Source organism: Osmerus eperlanus, chromosome 28, assembly GCF_963692335.1.
Source record: "Osmerus eperlanus chromosome 28, fOsmEpe2.1, whole genome shotgun sequence".
Taxonomy (NCBI): Eukaryota; Metazoa; Chordata; class Actinopteri; order Osmeriformes; family Osmeridae; genus Osmerus; species Osmerus eperlanus.
In genome coordinates, this window is record NC_085045.1 from 7,703,023 (window position 1) to 7,723,705 (window position 20,683).

A 20,683-nucleotide genomic window follows, 5' to 3' on the forward strand; every position below is an offset into this window, starting at 1 on the left:
ATATTATTGAAACTATGTTGCGATTACATTAAAATACATTAATTGTAGTGTCCCCCCTTAATTTTTAATGACCAGTATGTTTACCGGGAACACCACAAGTACAAAAGTTAAATAAAACTATCAAAATGTTAGGAAAATCATGACGGTTCACCCAGCCTTATATATATTGCGTGCTTTTTGTTGTTTTACGTCATTAGAACTGTTGTTTTTCAATGACAATTCAGGTCGTGCCAGAAGTCTGATCAAATCGGCGACAATTAAAATGGTTTCTCATTCAGACGGCCAAGATATGAAGTCAACTGAGGTAGAGCAGCCGAGGATTCTGTCGTTGCAAGAACAGCGAATCCGTATACAGCAACTAGGTAACAGGAGACGTGAAATAACTGGGCAAAGGTTTAAGATGAAAAAGTAAAATGTTAATTTTTCAAACGATAACAAACTTGAATGTCATGTCATGCTTAAATGGAAAGCAATATCGTTTCGCCTCAGATTACCACTCAAGCATTGTTAAATGCTTTGTTTGTAATATGTTAGAAGTTGCCTCAATAAACATTGCCCATTTAAAATTAACTTTAGCCATCTAGCTTAACCCATATGCACATAATTTGTTGTCAGAGCGACAGATCCAGGCAGAATGCACTGCAGCAAAAGAGATCCTTGAGAATGACCAGAAATCCTCTCGAGACTGTAAACCATTTAGCCGGTCATTGCCCAAACCTGGACTACCACTGGAGGTACTAGTCTACTTGGAAGGGTTAGGGTTAATTCTAAGGCCAAACCGACAGAAACGTTATGCCTATATTAATTCTCAACGAATATAATATTAATTTTCATATGTTTTATATTTCGTATTTGTTTTTATATGGAAAGTCTTAGTTGGACTGTAAGGCCTATGTTTGTGACATTAGAGCTTACTGGAGAAGGAACAGCGAAGACTGTGTACTCTGATAAAGCAGTTTAATGGGCTGAAGTTTGCTGTGAAGGACAAGGAGTCTCAGCTACTGGAGGTGGAGCAGGAAAGGAAGGCTCTGAAGCTGGAGTCCACACCTGCTGACAGTGAGCACCAATATGAACAGGTGATAACATTCTAGCTGTCTGCTCAAAACACACTTACTTCACGAAATACATGGTCATTGCTAATATACTAGAAGAACTAAAGCATTTAATTTTATTTGTTGGTTTGTCTCACTTCTCCAATTCTCTAAAGGCATTTTATTTGGCTCTACTGTAACCTTAAATATTCTGTTGTGATTTGTCAGAGGTTGAGGCAGCTGGAAAACAGTCTAGCGAAGATGACTGTCAAGATAACCGAAGCAGAGAAAATCCAGAACACCTACATAAAACTCAGCGAGCACCTCAGTTGGGTTGGTAACACAAAACAAATGCTCAAAGTGAATCCACCAAATTCGGAAAATAGAACAAATACGAATACAAAATTAACACAGAGGCACACAAGTTATTTTCAACTTTATTTGCTGTGCTCGGTCAGAAAACACGTGAGATGCCCAAGATTCTGGATCAGCTTCAGACGTCAGTGGTGCTGGGAGAGACAGAACTGACCAGGGTGGCCCGAATGTCCCAGGTGGCCGTGACTGCTGTGGACAGCACCAAGGTACTGTAGGTCATGTTTGAATAATGCTTTGTCAGTTTTCCTCCTCTCCCCCTCCTCCTCCAGCAGACACACACACACACTTTACTTTCAACAATGTTGAAACTTTCATGTATATTTCATAGAAGTACAGAACATTGAGAAAACTGGTTGGGATGCATGCAGTAAAAGTATTTTTCACTGTTGAACCATGGGAAATAAGGTTTTGTGTTAGGAATGGATCCAGGGTTTGTGTGCGTCTGTGCGTGTGTTTGCCCACCAGGGACAGCTCCTTCAGATGGAGAGACAGCTGATGGTTGAGCGCAGGCTGATGGAGGCAGAGCTGACTGGCAGGAGGCTTGAGAAAGCAAGGGAGCTGGAGGGAAGGATAGAACGAGAGAAGGAGGGAGAACGGAGGGGCAGCAGAGGGCCACATAAGTTGAAAGAGCAGGTGAGAAAAGAGGGGGTCTGCTGGTGGGGGAAAGAACGTCTCAGACAGCAGTATGTTGAAAGGAAGGGAACATTTGAGTCCAGAGGGATACATCAACGTCTCCCATAGTGAGTGTTGTTGTTTTCCAGGGCCGGAAGTCTGGGAAAGAGGCACTGACTGAAGTGACTGATTCAGCTCATCTCAGAGGTACTGCAGACCAGGACATTACATAAGAAACATCTTATAAAATCTTCCCACAGGTCAAACAAAGTCATTTTACATTTGGCACACGTTCTGTTCCTATTCATGAACATAAAATACTCAGTGGTTGACGTGGTAGAAGTAGTGACAATCATATCATACAGTAGGTATTCCTTTTTACCACGAAAACTAAAGGCTAACTGAAATATGAGATTGATTTTCCATGCTGCAGATGTTTTTTCTTTTTTTTTTATGTTTCATAATGGAAACAAATAATTAAAAAACAGTGCTTTCAAAAAAGGTTTCCCCAATGGTCAGATCAGGGTTGTGTGTGTTCCAACAGCTCAGCAGTCTACTCCCAGCCCCAGCACTCCCCAGTTCATAGTCAAACTGGTGGAGGACACAGATGCTTTGAGAGAGGCTCTAAGCTGCACTGATCTGCAAGTAAGGAATACTGTATGTTAGTAGTTAGACCCTGGTGGAATATCCAACCCCCAGTACAGTCTAACATTAATCACATTTTTAATATCCAGTGAACTACCTTTTCAAACAGAGGTTTATTTATTTATTTCCCTGGCCATGCCTTTCTCATTATGTTGGTGATGTTACAGTGCTGGAGCCGTTTTGAAGTAATTAGAAAAAAATTGCAATCATTTGCAGAAACCTTGGGGTAGCTCAAACCTATTCCAGATATAAATGGTTGGTTGGACATGCATATAATGTTGCATGTACGTACACATTTGGTCAAAGACAGTATACAGCCAATATGTGATCCCACATGCCACACAACCTCCCCATGACTCTAATGATGATGTCTGCCTGTCTTGGTTACCTATAGGAGCTGGAGAACCGCCTGGTCTCCCAAAACGCCACCAAAGAGCAGCTCTACAGCCAGATGATGCAGTATGAGGATGTGGTCAAGCAGAGGATGGACACCCTAGCTGCGCTGGAGCTGCAGTACGCCCAGCTCAAGTTCAGTGTGGGCCCCGGCTCTGAGAGGTAGAGAACCACCCGACAACACAGAACCAAAACTTAAAAACCTAAAGCAAAGGCATCACTTTGTTGGATATTCACATGCATGATTATATGTAGAATGTATATATTCCAAGGTGGAAGGTTTCTACGTTATCGTGCCTATGGTCCCTACATTTTTATGGAGGGCTGGAACCCTCCCAGTCCCTTGTCAATTCAAGCACTGGATTTGGGGACAAATGAATCTGTATCATTTCACCAGCAACATTTCCATATACACAAGGGTTTTTGAGCTTTTTTAAGACATATGGATGGTGTATTGATTACTTGGATGATGAAGTAGAGCAGTAGTTACCAGCTACCATCGGCATGTGGTTTTGATAGCCCTGGCTGGCACTGCTCACCATTCTAACTGCAAACGCAGCGCTGATTGATGTCTGGACTGATTAACCTTGAGACGTTTCTCTACCCCTTTCCACCACACCTCGAGACACAGCCAAGAAAGAAGTATTGCATGGTGACATTTTCAATATCAGGTTTTACTTCTCTGCCTTAATACCGTAATCTCTTGTGACATCTTGGACAGGGAGATTTTCTCATTGCTTTTAGGTCCGCGCTGGTGAGGAATAAAATATTATGGGAAATAGGACAGGGACAGATGATTACAGAACAGCTTCACATTGGAGCCATTAAAAGTGCAGATACAGGTCATTGAGATAGTTCATTTGCGGGGGGGGGGGGGGGGGGGGCGCTTTTCTAATGTATACTGGAGAAAACGTGTGCTTCTTGAAATTGTCTGAAGGCACGAGCAGTTGATTGAAGGGTTGAAGGCGGGGATTCAGCAGGAAGAGGAGCGCTGTGGCCAATGGGAGGCCCAGCTGAGTAAGGCCCAGGCAGTACTGCATGTGATGGAGCAGGGAATCAACAACCTATACTTCCGAATCATCTGTGTGCCAACAGACAAGGTACCATATCACTCCCCAGGGCTGGACTGGCCATCTGGCATACCGGGCATTTGCCCGGTGGGCCGACGCACTTTTGGGCCGACTCGCCGATATAATGTATGTTTTTTTTTTTTTTTGGTCGGGCCGGCCCATAAAGAACTGACAGCGGCCCATTGGTTAATGTCCTTAATTGGCACTCGCCTGACCCAATAAAATCCAAGAAGACACGAGCTGTTGGCTAATGCCTAACATGGTTTGTCATCGTTAAAGTTTAGCATCGATAAAAATGGAGAAACGAAAGCGCAAGGGAGGCGCAGAAAAGCTTAGAGAGAAAAATGCAAAAAAAATCTACAGGCGGATGCCGCAAATGTAAAAAAGATTCGAGCATGTTTGGGGGGGCTTCAACATCATCACCTGTAGTATAAACAGTAAACAGTTTTTGATAGTTGCTAAGCAAATATTAAGCAAAATAGTACTAATAACAGTAATGGCAATACAATATATCCATAAAAAGAAAAATGCAATAAAATACCATAAATATACAAATCATCACTCTACGAATTAATTAATTATTTATCGAAGTGTATGGCTGAACTTCGGCCCCGGGGGGGGGGGGGGGTGCGCCTTATCCCAAAAATGCCAGGGCCGATTTTCGGTCCCAGTCCAGCCCTGTCACCCCCACACCCACCCTCATTATCTGTACATTTGTCATCCAGTTGTTTATTTATTCACCACATAATAGTTTGTCTGGTCAAAAATGTGTTAGTAGGCCTACGTAAAAAGTTGTCTTATGTTATTCAACAGCTAGATAAGACTCTTTATTGTGTGGGTTTCACCACAGGAGTTTTCCAGAGAGACAAATATGAGCACCATGGAAAAACTGCAGGAAATCAATGCCCTTCTACCCATCTTGCATGAAGAGGCCTTGCGCTCAGCCGAGGATAGCAGCCCCGACCAGGAGAAGGTAACACCTTTTTTATCACACTCAATTGTTCTCACAGCTGTCAAATTCTGTGAATTCTAGTTGTGTTCCCACCTCGCTCCTCAGTAGCCACAGGACTTCATTGAAGTGTCATCTACCCTGTCTTGACTCATCTAGTCTCCACATTGTCCTCATGACCCATAGTCTCACTGGATTGTCCCTGGTGTCACCCCATTGCCTCTGAACATGTCTTCACATCTTTTTTGGAATGCGTTTATGATTTGTGCAGACCGTAGGGAGAGTAGGTGCTGCCAATACATATAATATATATATATACCGGTATATATAAATAATACTGTGTATTTTAAGGTGCTATTGTTACGGTTGAAAAAATTGTGTCGAAAAAACATTCCCCCCTACCAAAATTAAGGGAACAAATCTGATGTTTCCTTCGTTTCGTTTTTCCACTGTATTTTGGCTATTTTGGCTCAGCCAATCATAAAAATGTCTTGTCAAAAATAATAATTTTACTGAGAAGTTTCTGGACAGTTTACAGCCTCTTATCAAATCTGGTGATTAGCTATCTAAATTGTGTTTTGAGTCTTTGAGGGAAAAAACGAGGATTAAACAAGGAACAAGTGTTATTGCGTTTGACATTTTTTTTTAATATGTTTTGATATTTGGGAGAGGGGGCGGTTAGTGTTGTTGGACTGTAGGCTGTTGCACGTGAGCAGCTATTTGCATCCGTATCACATCTGGCTAACGCACACAGCTGCAGCAGCACTCGTGTACGGTGTTCATTTTAGGACATCTTCAGATCTCAGACTTAAGTGTCAGACTCATACGAAAAGGCATCAGGTCTTGGACCAAAAGTCGTCAGACTCAGGCGAAATGGCATCGGAGTACCCTAAAAGTCAGTCAGTCGCAGAAAAATCTTTGTCATCCTCAGACAAAACAGCATTAGGTCTCTGAAAAAACTAGCCTGGCTCTGCCCTCCTACGTACTTCCGCTCAATTTTAATTTTGCTTCTGTACTAGGTCTGGACTTTCGGTACATTAGTCCAGGGGTTCTCAAACTTTTCAGCCCACGACCCCTAAAATAATGGTGCCAGTGACTCGCGACCCCCCCATCCACGGAGGTGGTTTATGTATACCTGGAAGTAAAAATAGGCCCTGGACTTTGATCCAGACCGGCCCACCAGAACCGGCCACGCACCACAGCTAACCTGCTAATGCATGCACATTCTGAGTTTGATGTGATGCTAGTTCGGGAGTTTGATAGTTAATGCGAAAAATGTTGCCTTTATTTGAGCGCAAAATATTTTTTGAGCTTTGTGTAAAATAAACAGCCGTTTTTCAATTGGTAAAACCTTGTCTAGTGAAGGTGATGTATTTTTGTCTCTTCAGCCCCACCCTTAGTAAGGGTGTCAGTTTGGTAGGATTTGGGTATAAACCAAGTATTTCATTTAAAATATGGATTTTTTTTAAAGATATTCATGTAATTTGCATTCCAAATAGGTCTACCCAAACCAGCGGACACAAAATTCAACCCACGGCAACACTTCAAAAGAAGCCCAATTCCGCGGGAAAACCGCGGACCTGGCAACACTGATCCTCACATTCTGTTCCTGTCAATCATACACGCAGTGTCAACCAATTATACTGAATGAGGGAGGGCCAAGCCAACTCACACACACACAGTTAGACGAGTAGTCGAAACTCGGATGATTTCATTTAATTATTTAATTCAAATCGTTTTCACACCTATCATAGTCAAATTCATAGTTAAAACATGTATTTTTTAAAGAGCTGTTCGGGAGCCAAAAGAGCTGGCTCTTTTCAGTGAGCTGAGCCAAACGAGCCGGCTCACAAAAAAAAAACGGAATGCCCATCACTACCATTTTCAGCTCAGGTTTTCTGTAGGCGGAGCCAAAACCCGACCGATCTACGTCACAGCGACCGATCTACGTCAGATCACAGACGGTTGCATTCTGTTACGCAGCTGGTACGATGCAAAGACAAAGTAATTAACACAGAAAACACTCAGAGACTGCAGGTATGGCTGTTCTGATATCTGCAGTTGATTTAGCTAGTGTTGCTGTTGTTGCTAAATTCAATAAATTCGAGGGGGTGGAGCTTCAGCTGCTTCTGGCAACACGCCCCCCCAGTCTCAAGCAGAGAAGACTGCTGATTTTCTCACGATTTCAAAGCCTAATTTAACATACTTGTCAGTGGGGTTTTTTCATTCGAATTTGGATGGGTAGTAAACAACACATTCTTCTGTGGTGTGATGAACTTAAAACTCATTTTCAATTCCACTTTACAGGATCTTTAACGCTTGTCTATGGAGCGATCCCAGACTCTGTACAAATGAAATGTACGAGAGTCTGGTTAGGACCAGGCTCGGAAAAAACGGCCTCGGACTAAAAGTCGTCAGTCTCAGGCGAAACGACATCAGCTAAAACGCCCCCCCCCCACACACACACACTTAAGTGGGCTAGAACCGGGCCTGCATTTGCCCTATTGTAGCAAATATTTCTCATGAAACTGCAAGTGCAACTGCTAATGGACAAAGAAATATTGCGATTGAGGATTTCCTCAAGGTCTGCCTAGGCAGCATCTGATAGAATTAAATCCAACTGCACCTTTTGTCCTTTTCTCACAGGCGTGGCATTTCCTGGAGCAGAGCACCCTACAGGAGCCCAGGAACTTCAAGAGGGCCAGCAGTCCAGTGTACAACAGCACCTCTGAAGGTACCACAGGCTTTTAGATGTTTTTAGCCTAAATCGTTGTGGCTCACTCTCCTGTCTTCTTCTTTCCATTTCTCTCCATCTCTCTTCCCATATCTTCATGCACTTGCTCCTTTTTCTCTCTTCTCCTCTCGTCTGGTCTCCTGGTTTCTGCTCTCAGACACTTTCCAGTTCCGCAGTCAGGAAGAAGACTGCTCTCTGTCCCGTGAGGAGGTCAAGCGCCGCAGCATCCAGCTAATTGAGTCCCAGCAACACAAGAAGAAAGTCCAGAAGAGCTCGAAGAAGACTTAAACACTATAGCACACCAATAAGGACCAGGCAGCAACACAGCTGCAATCTCCTCACAGCCCACAGGAATTATGTAGCAGAATAAACAGTAGCAGTAAACATAGGATTTTAAATCTTTGTTTACTGTTTGTCTGTCTGTGATATTGTTACAATCAAGGGACTGGTAGGTTAAATGAAAGGTGAAATTGAAATCTATGATTATAGACATACTGTATGTTCTGCCTGGGTCAATTGTGTCCTCAGCTAAGAAATATTTGTATTTGGGTTGGGTTGTCCAAACCAATACCTAACCCTAACCCTTAAAACTATAGAGACATCTCTTATTCAGCAGCTATATATTATGAAATGCCAACTAGACTAATAAGTTGATTTCACCCTGCAGATTTTTTGTTTACCATGGGGTGGAAGCATTGTGCAAAACATTTAGCAGTAGATGCGTAGCGGATGTAGTATGGAGCGTGAACCAACTAATATGAGTGGACAAGGAGCTGTGGGAAGGGGGAATGGGAGTGCATAATGCATAATGACATGGTTTGACATTTCCTTCCTCAGTTAGATGATTAAATCATAATATGTGATCAACAACCCCCCCCCCCTCTCAGAAATAGGTGCACTACTCTTTGATTAGTCATCTTATTAGGGGAAATTGGGTCAGGGAAGGAGAAACTTGAGTGACTGGATTGAGCGATGCGAGACGGGCTTATTTGGACAAGTGAAATCAATGAAGCACGTGACTGGGAGTCCCTGGTACCTCTTGGTCTAGAGCTGGATGACCTTTCTAGGGACTGGTATTTCTATGGGAAAACAACACTTTTTATCTACACAGGACAAAGAGAGCCCCCAGCCACCGACAGAATGAGCTGAAAACAAAGATTGGCAGAGTGATAACAATAAATCTGAAACACCCCTCGGACTTTATTGATTGAATCTGTTTTAGTATCAGACCCTTTCATTTGGAAATTATACCAATGATACAAATCTTGTGGTATTTTCTTTCTTTTTTCTCAGTTCCTCTTCCATATCCTCCTGGTCCCTGTGTATTGACTCATCCATTATAAATGAAAAACGGACAGTTGTCCAGGTAAGTGGGTCACCGCACAGCTCAAGTCGAGCCCTCTGCTACGACACAAGCTCGCTCACATAATTGCGCCTCCTGAAACATGCATGTGTGCAAAATGGCACGTTACTTCGGCTCAATGTAATCAATGAGCCGGTAAGTGTACGCAAATACAATTGATTTCTTTGGTGGCTTTAATTCAGTTGTCACTGGAATAAATTGGTGGATCATTTTATCAGATTAACTTGAAAATTCATAACTATTCTAGCCTACTCATAATGAATGCTCATCAGAATTATAGTAGCCTAATACTAGTGCACAGTGCCCGTGATGCAGGTGGTGCAGTCAGCACTGGAAATAATTGTAGCCAGTGGTGTTTGGTTAGGTGGGTATACTGTGAATTTATAGATCCCCCATACACACCTTGATCCGCACGCAAGAACACACATGCCCACACCATAGAATGTATGGCCCACATACACATACCCGATAGAGCAAACTACCGTAGAAGGCGCAAGAAAGAACGCGGGAAAGAGTGCGCTTATAAAATCTTTCATGATTGGACGAATGTCATTCCACTCATTGTCAAATCAAAGTCAAGTAGCCTACACACAATGGCCGGGTTTCCCAGATTCGTTAAGAAGCTCTTAACGCTAAGAGCTTCTTAGGAGCGGGAAACCCATATTTAATTGGCTGCGGCTTAGCTCCCAGCTCTATGGCTCTGGCTCCCATTAGATTGATGGATACAGACTTGTTTCTCATGATTTGTAGGGGTGTACGGTCTCTTCGTCTCTTGCAAGGTAGGTATACGGGTAAATCCTTCTCCTCAGAGGTTGGTAGACCGTATGTGTATACCCTATACATACTGAAATAAACCATCCACTTTAATATTATTGTCTTTTTCTGACCCGGCAATTCAATCAATTTCCCGGCTCATTGGGTGTGCTCAAGCCTTCGGCGAGAGCACAACCTTTGTTCTCTCACATATATATTATTTATTGTTTATTTTCGCCCCCCTAAAACTCAGTCAATATTTGGCCTACATACACAACGGCGGTGTCAAAAGGTTCGTCTTGGTAGCGATTGCGTTGCTTCTATTGTAATTTACGTTCCGTTGCATGGTTTGGGCTTAAGTTAAGTTTTTGTGGCGAAAAGTGAAGCTAACGGTGGCTAATTTGCTAGCCACAGTCACTGACGTTACTAACGTCACTACGTCACTAACGTCACGAAAACACGCGTGACTAACTGTAGCAGAACATTCGTTTCGCATCTGTTAACTTGGGGGATAGCTAGGCTAACTATAGCTTTACTGCAAGGCAGCTGCAGGAACGCCACAAGCAAAGAGGCCAGGGTGATAACTATTTACTCATTTTACTTTGTGATATGACACACAATTGTGATGTGTAATGTACATTCGTTTCGCATCTGTTAACTTGGGGGATAGCTAGGCTAACTATAGCTTTACTGCAAGGCAGCTGCAGGAACGCCACAAGCAAAGAGGCCAGGGTGATAACTATTTACTCATTTTACTTTGTGATATGACACACAATTGTGATGTGTAATGTACAATATAAGCTGATATTATTAAGGAAGTGCATCTACTTTCGGAAACAGTAGTCTACTATTTCACTGAAATATTAGCATCATGACATTAGCCTGTGTTGCCCGGCCAACACATACTACAGTGGTCTATGATGTATCTGTTTTCAATCGTTAAAATAAACATTCCTCACATATACATTTTCGTTGTAGGATTTATTATGACATTAGATTACAAGTAAACGATTTGTGGGTGAAATTATCATTACCTGTGGTTTCAATCCAGTGTATCACTGCAACGCTGTAGCCTACGCGAGACACTACAAAAACATTTACACAGCTGTAGGAAGTCAAACGGCAACAGAACATGTTCGGCACTCCCCTTACTTAAATCAAAAGTCTATCTAACTACTAACCTGAACTTCATTGCCACAGCCTAAACTTTGTCAATCTGTTCATGAAAATAATTAATTTCAGCCTAAACCGTACAACGGAACGTTAAATCCAATTCAACCAACGCAATCGCTACCAAGACGAACACAGCAGTAGTCTAGTCTGTACTACTACTGTACCGTAGTAGTACAATTTACCGGGGCAGCTTCTCCACACAGGGCTATATCGCATTTTGCGTTGTTACTGACAATGATCGCTACCAGTGAGCTTTTTATGAATGAGCGATTTTCCACTAAATAAATGTCAAGCTTATTTACGTTTTGTGGGGCATATTTTCAGTTAGCAGATGGTACTGTTTGAATCGCGATTCCATCTTCTACTGCCGGGTAACGTCGTAGAATAATCTTCAAAGGGGGTTCTTTATTAATGAATGAATGCAATGAGTAGGCTAAATGCATGAAAATATCACGAGAAGGGAAAAACTTAAAAGGACGTTTAAGTCATAGAGATTAGGTCAATTTGTACACCGGTCTGCCAAATGTATTCGTTTTGATTCAACGATGAGGCTGCCTCTTGCCTCTTGGGGAAATGAGAAGACATCCATTTCATTCTACACTTCACTTGTATTTTCAGTTGTAAATGAGCAGCAAAAAAAAATGCTTTTAAATCTATGTCATCTTTATAAATAATAAGTATGCATTTTTATATAAAATACTGAAATATCAGTTGTAAAAATGTCATAAAAAAACAGACCCCTTTCCAACCGACGCAAGCAAGCACACCCTACAATTTCCCCAGAAATTGTACCCTCTCTAGTTTGCAATGTAATGCAATGCAGATGTGCACACCGCCCCCTACCGAACAAGATGGGTAGCTTGGTCAGCAGGGAGCTGAAGAAGAGCGGCTACTGACGTCACTCTGCTGCGCCGATAAGAATGCTTTTTCGTTCATTTTGCATTTCTGCAAATGCATTTGAATTTGAATTGTGGTCACGATTTTGCAGCCACGTTCTTAAAACGAACATGCATTCCTGGAAATGCATTTGAATTTGAATTGTGGTCACGATTTTGCAGCCACGTTCTTGAAAATGAAAATGCATTTTTGGAAATGCATTTGAATTTGAATTGTGGTCACGATTTTGCAGCCACGTTCTTAAAATGAAAATGCATTTCTGGAAATGCATTTTAATTTTCAAATTTTACATTTCAAATTGAATTTTGGTATCTATTTAGTGGGGCATGTTTTGAAAATTAAATCTCAAATGTCTATTTCTTTTTCATTTTAATTAAGTGAAAGATTGAGCACTCTTGAAGAAGAAAATTAAAATGCAAATAGGATGATTGATTACTAATATCATTTATGAGTCAAATAATGCAGCCACATTCTTAAATCTCTGGAAATGCATTTGCATTTGAATTTTGGTAACGATTTGCTTCCATACAGGAAGCTTTCTGGGGCAAGGAGAGACCTGGGATGAGTGAAAGATGTTTATTACAGAATAATAAATGTACTATGGTGTTTGGAGCTTGAACCCCACGGGGAATTATATAGATCAACGGGCGCCTGCCCAACGCCCGAAGAAGAATCCCCCACGGAGTCCAGACACTGGTGGCGGTGGCGGCAGCCGACGACCAATCGAGCCGAAGACTGAGACAGGAACCTGGTGGCGACGGGGTGGTGGAGGGTCGCGCACTCGATAGCATGAACAAACTACACAGGGAGAGAATCATATTTAAAGGCACGGATCATGTGACGCCATTAATTGATAGGCGATTAAGCCCGAGTGCAGGGATCGGTCTTGCCTGATTGAACTTGCGCAAGCTTCATAACTGGCAGGAACCGGTTGTCCACCATTTTCCATCCCCAATCCTCTGTTTTAATCACCTTCCTTTCCAATCCACACCATGATTTGGAAGTAAACTCTTTGGCAGTGGTATTTGGTTGAGGACTCAGTTGGAGGCAGACGTTCTGGGGTAACAAATGATTTGTCGGTAACGATTTTCTTGCTAAAAAGGTTGTAGCGCAAAGAGGCAAGTGAATCAGTACTCTTTCCTCCAAACAACACTGCTGGTCCCATGGTCCCATGGTCCTCTATGACATTCCTTGCTTGATGAGGGAGCAGAAACACATTTGCACAGTACAGGCTATACATTTGTATTTCATAGACATGCTTCTAAGCATTCCTAATTAGGACAGAAAAGTAATCTACTTTGCAAGCCAGATTCGACGGATATCCTCTTTGGAGAGGGCCGTGGAACACGTGCAGAACCAGCAACACACTAATGACGAAAACTCATTAAAAACATAGTTCAAAAAAACAACTAAAGTTTTAAAAACACTTTCTATCATAATGTTTTGTTGGTTGCCCTTTTTTTTCTTAATTGCATGGTATCTTTCTGTGATATTAACAAACTTGGGGACCCACTGTGCGTTAGCAACCACCTTTAACATTTTCGTCTGGTTCAGGTGGGCCAATTAGTCTTTGAACCCAGTCATTTATAGCCTGGCTCTGCCCTCCTACATACTTGCGCTCAATTTTGATTTTGCTTCTGTACTAGGTCTGGGATTTTGGTGTATTAGTCTGTTTTCAGAAACACATTTTTTGTAGGTCCAATCAGCGAACAGAGGGAGTGGCTGAGAACGATGACGTTGATGTCACGCATTAGTTTGAGTTGTAGTTCAGTAATGGCGGCGGAGAAAGATGCGAACAAAGCTATTCGGTCTGTTGTGGCAACTCTGCCGAATATCCATAAGTTAAAGCCGGAGCAAGAACAATCCTTGCTGAGTTTTGTTGGTGGCCATGATGTTGTGGCCCTCCTCCCCACGGGGTTCGGGAAAAGTTTGATTTTCCAGCTATGGCAGCTAGCTCCGTTACAGTAGTGGTGAAGGAACTGGCTAAGGCGAACGCTAGCGATTGGTTATGGCAGATCAGAGTGACTCTGAGCAGATCCAATAGTTTTAAACTTACATTTACATTTAGTCATTTAGCAGACGCTCTTATCCAGAGCGACTTACAGTAAGTACAAGGACATTCCCCCCGAGGCAAGTAGGGTGAAGTGCCTTGCCCAAGGACACAACGTCATTTGGCACGGCCAGGAATCGAACTGGCAACCTTCAGATTACTAGCCCGCTTCCCTCACCGCTCAGCCACCCTGACGCACTTCAACAGAGTACCCTTCAAGGAAGTTAACGCTTGTCAATGGAGCAAACTCAGACCCTCTGTACAAATGAAATGTACGAGGGTCTGGTTAGGACCAGGCTAAGTCATTTACGCATTCAATGCTGATTTCAGGAAAGCGTTTTCGATGATTCTGGGTTGTAATAGATATTGTTCTACGTCTACGGTCGAGGCTGTTGACTTCAGCAACGAGTTAGTATCGTACCACCACAATAGCACGCTCCAGAAAGACCCAACCGTCACCACGGCTCCGCGCCCCATCATTGTCCCTCACAATGGGGAGGATTTGGACATGCCGTTCGACAAAGTCTCAGTCCTCTCCGGTGTTTCACAGAACCAAAGAAACCTTCACCTTTCTGCCATACTTTTTTTTGTGTGTGAAGCAGAGATATCCTTAGATATGATGCCCTTTACGTCCAGTCACAACGACAGCTATGCTATCCCAGGTCAAACTGAAGATGTGTGTAATTAAGCAGGGCCATGGCGTATGGTAAAGTCTGCATATGACTGCAATGGCACCGTAACTGTTACCCTTTTTCCATGCCCAGCGGTCAACCAGGGAGCCACCGTCAAGGACATAATTCTCAGTTGGTGGGATGGAAGCCAGGACAGTTTTGTTTGATTTCTTGCTTGAGAACTCAGTGACTTCCTGCGCTAGTTGGGGCTTGTTGGCCCAGATTTCCTTGCCTTCGAACAGGGCGGCAGGAAATTTGTTGAACTCATAGCTCATTACATCTTCCAGTGAAAACAGTTTTCGAAATGATCAGGAACCGTTGGAACAGCAAAGCAGGATCAAAGGTTCAGTCTTGGGCAACTTTGATGGGGGAATCATCTGCAATGTTTTTTCCCGGTCTTTCCGTTTGAAGGATATTCCAAAAACGGGTTTTCAAATAATCTTTTCAATGAGGCAAGCAATATCAAATGTCAGTATTTTTTTCCACCATCTTCTGGATTGCTGAAAATTGTGAATTTAGTTTTGTTGGCTTTATACTTTTAGAGGGTTCACACACAGGCCTCTGTTCGGCTAATTCAGAGTTAACTTTTACATTGAATGTCAAGTCTGTGTTGTAGCAAAAAAAGGGTATGTGTCCAAAAACACGTACTGAGTAGGAGTTACATGACGTAGGCTAAATCGTTTACATCTCTGGTTCACCCCAAACAAAGATAAAACCTTACAGTAATCTCACAAAATCATGTTTTGTAATGTAATCATGTCAGTGCAATTTAGACAAGTCCAATGGATTCATAGACCCAGAAACATGGGGTTAGACACCAAGATTACTTAGCTAGGACAAATAATGAAGGAGTTAGGATATTTTAAGGTCTTCCTGCCCATCTTGGACGCCATCTTGAAAATTACACCTTTCTAGTGGTCAAACTTTGGTAAACTTTTAATATGTTATTAAGGACACCTAATACTACAAAAAACAGCTGAGAAACCTTTTTTATAATTTTTTGGGGGTTAGCTGTTTGTTTTTTCATATATGCAGCCGCCTATATATCCCTATCGTTTCAGCTCGCGAGCTCTAGCTTAGTGCAGCTCAGTCAACTCAACATAGAGAGTTGAGAGCAAAACTGGCAGCTAATTATTTTTGGGAAATGTCGAAATGCTTATTCTAACAACGTATATCGCACTGTCTCTCCGTTGGATTATAAAAAGGACACCTGCAAAATACGAAATTTGGAGAGTGCCTGATTCACGAGATAATCGTGGGAAACTCGCTGCCCTAAATCCCATTCTAAAAATGCGCTGACAAGAGACACACACAGAGATTCCTGGAATTTAGAAAGACTAGTGCACAGTGCCCTTTATGGAGTCGGTAATTTAGTCAGTGAACATACAAATACAGATTCCTGGAATTATAGATAGTGCACAGTGCCCCCGATGATGTCGGTGACACACAGATTTCTGGAATTGTAGGTAGATAGTGCAGTGCCCGTGATGCAGCTGGTGATGACAGTTCTTCTCTTTTCATTATTTGATGTCGAAATGCTTATCCAAACATTGTCAATTGCGGCACTGCACTCCGTTGGATATAAAAGTATATCTCGATTCTCATTGTGCTGTGCTGCTTTGTCGTGAAGTTCCTCTGGTTTATTATGCTCTGGTCTAATATGCAAATATGTTGCACTGCTTTTAAACTTGTTTCTTAGTTATTTATTAATAGGTTCTAGTTTAGTTGCCTGTTAATTCTTTTTTATTCATTGTATTTTTGTATATTATTTATTTTCTAAATAGTATTTTGCTGGTCCTGAGTACATATGTTAAGAATGACAAATAAATAAACGATGATGATATGCAGATCAATATTCTAGACATTAGTTATAATTTATCTCTTTAGCCCCCCCCCCCCACCACCCCGCCTTCCTTCCTCCATCCATCTGGGAAGTGAACAACCTTGACATGTTTCTTTTGATTTATCTCATTCATGTCAACGTCTCTTCAACGCGATCTTTAAAATGAACAGTGAAGGATGATGTTATAGATCCTGTCACTGAGTCAGTGAGCTCACCCAGCCTCACATGATGATAGAGCAGACTTTCTCACTTAGGCAGTCACGCCTCTCCACACGGAGGAATGCAATGACGGGGCACACAATGTTCATTAACCATGTTAGATCTGAATCAAAAGGCGAGTTGAAACTCTCTGGTGTTAAGCGTTACCCTCCCTGCTTAGTTCTAGCGGTCCTCAAGTCAGCGAGTAAATATGAGAAACCCTGGAAGACTAGGTGTGTCTGACTAATTACATGCACCTGCGGTGGCTCTCGTGTCCCCAGGCGTCAGGGACAGTAATTAAACCCTTGTGACGAAGGGGTCACCTGCTGACTGGCAAGGGAGGGAGTGGGGTGAGAGGCAGCCGAGCGCACCACCCACACGGTGACGCACAGATGTGACATCAGGTGGTGTGATGGATCAGTGAAAATGAGAAGCTAAATCGAGTTTCCTTTATGGATGCTGGTGCTCCCTGGTGTGGAGAGAGCTGCTGAATGTGTTCACTCTGTGAATCCCTCGGCCAGACACAAGTCCCTGACTTGACAAGGGTGCTCCCCTTTGAGAACTGTTAATGCTTTCAGAGGCCTTTGAAATCCTCTTCTGTTTCTAGTTATCTGGTGACCAAATGGTGGATAGTCACTGTAAAGTCTTGGATTGAACAAAAACTGACCATAAATTGCTTGTTGACATTTGAAGCATCTACACGTTTCCCTGTGGAACAAAGAACAAACAAGTTCACAAAGAGTGAAGTATAAACATAACCATACAAAGGCAATACATGGGTTGAATCAGAACTACATAACCCTGTAGTTATTGTAATTTATTGCTCAAATCCCAGTAATTTAGCTAAATATTTTTATCCGATGTGCTTGCTTTGGGTTGGAATGAATCCCTACATGACAATAGCTCGCTAGGAACAAGTTTGGGGAGCCTTCGGCTAAATGCATTTACCTTTAGATTTAGCTTCCAGTATTGTGTCATCTGAGGTATTGTTGATGCCTGTCGTTTTGCTTTGGAAAGTAATGCATGATATTTGAGGGGGTTTACATAGTGATGATTCAAACACTTATTAGACCTGGGACTTCTCTGTCACTGTCAGGTGATGTAACAGGGATGTAAACAGTGGTTGGAAAACCTTGAGGAGGTGTGTTTATTAATAGTTGATACTATTGTGTGCTCTTCGTGAGTTACAGTACCAGTCAAAAGTTTGGACACATTTTAAAATGTGTCCAAACTTTTGACTGGTACTGTATATTGAAGTTGAAATGACACATAGCAAAAAATAAAATAAAGAGATGATGGTTTCTCAAGAACTGTGAAATTGTGATGAGGACCTGTTCAACATTTTATGAAATATCTGCATGCATAAGGTTCATTTATGTGTAGAGTAATTTGGCACATTTGGAATCTGTTGATTACCGGTCTATGTTTTTGTGACCCAAATTACTTTAATCTTTTAGACTTTGTAATTTAACGCATCAACAACAACTTGGATTGAAATGTAGTCATATAAGAGAATATTTCTTCGCAAGTGCACTTTTATGTTACTATCTTCTCAAACCGATTGTGGGAGACATCCAGAGATGGAGCAACAGGAGTGACCTTTACAAAGCACTACAGTGTATTCTCTTATTTTTAGTCTATTTATTTGTATTTTAGTTTAACAGTGTCCTCTATAAGTTGTCGTCAGTATATTTTAAGATCTACGCACATCAAAACAAGTATATTTGATTACTCTTGGCTTGGGAATTGCCCGCCCACCCACTAATCCGTTTGGATGCAGCATCCTCCATTTATAGAACCATCAGACAGAATCCATGTGATTCAGCCTTTAACTGTTCAATACATAACTCTATTTCTCCCAATAAATAATATAAGTATCTTTCAGGGGTTATGCATTCTGTATATGTCTATGGAACAGTTAGAGGTGACCTATAAATTCATTTGTATGGGGAGGGTTAGCTATAATGGGGTATGCTATAATTAGAGCAGGACTTGGCAGAGCCCTCCTGTTATCCATGATGACGCTGGCACTGAGGGATAGATCCTGAAAGACCCGGTAGAACTGCATGGCATCAGACAAAGCACCTGTAATGTATCTTACAACAAAAAACAAAAGTTCAGAGAGCTATTTCTGTCTACCGTTGGTGTTGTCTCAGTGCGAAGGAGGATGACTTTGTGTCTCTTGATGTGTCTTCAGCAACCAGTGAGGATTCCATAAACAATTGTGAAAACACGTGGATACCCTCCCAGACACAGACAACCATCCACTTTCACACCCTCTCGCTGTACAAGCATGTTTCCAGTATTACGGTTTTGCTAATTAAGATGAAACACCTAAGCTAAAACCCCCAGTATTCACACTAAACCAAGAGCAAATCTCAGGAGATTGATTCTTGATGGAAATGGGACTTCTAGTGACTCTAGTCTAAACCTGAAGTGATGGATGGTTGTCAGAGGCTTTTGCGATGGATTCTGTTTACCATCTTAGACACGAGGAGGAAACAGCAATGAGGACATGATCTCCCCAGGATGTGATAGACCCATAGGACCATATGTCAGAACACATGAGTGCACACTCATTCCAGTATTGATTGTCTCAATACAGAACGTAGGCATCGACTTAACCCTTGTGTTATCTTCGGGTCATTCTGACCCATCAGTCATTGTGACCCACCGTCGTATTGCGACAAATTTACCGCATAGAAAAACAAAGTGAAGCTTTTTCTTTTAACCGTTGGGCTGTCTCAGACCCCCCACATTGCGAAAGTTAAATTTGTATTTGTTTTTGAATTGGGTAAAATTGGGTAAACACAACGATGGTTCGTTATGAACCTTTGGGTCATGTGACCCGAAGGCAGCACAAGGGTTAAGGGATCGTCTTCTGTCCTGAATCCTCCCATCCCACCCAACCGTTCTCCCTGTGAGAGGGTGATTCTCCTTACTTCCTCTATTTCTTTATTGCACAACCTGTGCCCCTGTCCTGTCTACTTAGCATACATGGGTGTAGAAGTGGCCATTTGAGTCGCGGCGGTTCCAGCCTGCTCCCATCTAATCAAGCTTGCTTTTCCTGCCAGAACCTTCTGTCCCTCACTCTGCCCGCCAGTACTGTATGTCTGTCGGTCAGTCTTGCCAAGATTTTTTGGTTAAGATGGTGCACTTTTTCTTGGCTGCCCCAGGAGAAAAGGAATTCAACATTCACTAATGGGAACACTGCTTGATGCTCCTGTCAAACCCCAGCAAAAAGTAGAGCAAGATAGAGATGGCTAACATTTTAGTCTTTCAGTCTTTCAGATTTGTGGTATAAAAAAAGTTAATATATGCAAGAGGTTTGACCTATTTCATATTTAGGTATAGAATCCAAGTCGTTGACAATGTGGAAAGTATGCTGCCAGTTGGGAGCGTTGGGAAAGCATGCCCGAGGCTTGTTAGGAGGAGAGAGTCAGCTAGAGTTGGGAGGTGGCAGTGTTGACATTGATGGCTCGGTGATTCGGCAGCATGACAGAAGGCTGATCTAATTAAACATTCCACCAATACTATTATCTGCCTACACTTGATCCGAGAAACCCACTCACGGACCCCCCCCATCCCCCCAAACACAGACAAAACACAATCTAATCGTTTTCTACTCTCCTTACCTCTCACGCCCCTGTGTCTTGACTCCATCTGCCGCTGTCTCCTTCAGAGCACGTGCTGAACTCTCTTCATTTATCTTCCTTCCTCCTTGCCCATCCTACTTCATCCTACTCTTCTTTTCCCACCTCCATACCATCCAATTGCTCCCCGTGATCATTAAACGGCAACTAACTTTCGCACCAGGAATGCAGGCAGATCCATCTGTCAGATTTTGTATGTCTTTATTGTTAGACTACAAAGGTTATATTTAAATGGAAACCTTCATGCTATTCCTCGCTGGAGAATTACAGGAT

General features: G+C 42.3%; 1 protein-coding gene across 1 annotated transcript; it reads left to right on the forward strand.

Annotated features, from left to right (window-relative positions):
• Nucleotides 1-210: 210 nt before the first annotated feature.
• LOC134015214 (coiled-coil domain-containing protein 183-like) lies at nt 211-8,182 on the forward strand. Its single transcript, XM_062454594.1, has 13 exons — nt 211-362; nt 616-734; nt 909-1,076; nt 1,260-1,364; nt 1,490-1,612; nt 1,872-2,039; nt 2,168-2,225; nt 2,563-2,663; nt 3,058-3,218; nt 3,994-4,156; nt 4,977-5,099; nt 7,722-7,809; nt 7,967-8,182. The coding sequence occupies exons 1-13, from the start codon at nt 263-265 to the stop codon at nt 8,095-8,097; spliced, it is 1,608 nt and encodes a 535-aa protein (XP_062310578.1). The 5' UTR covers nt 211-262; the 3' UTR covers nt 8,098-8,182.
• Nucleotides 8,183-20,683: the final 12,501 nt, after the last annotated feature.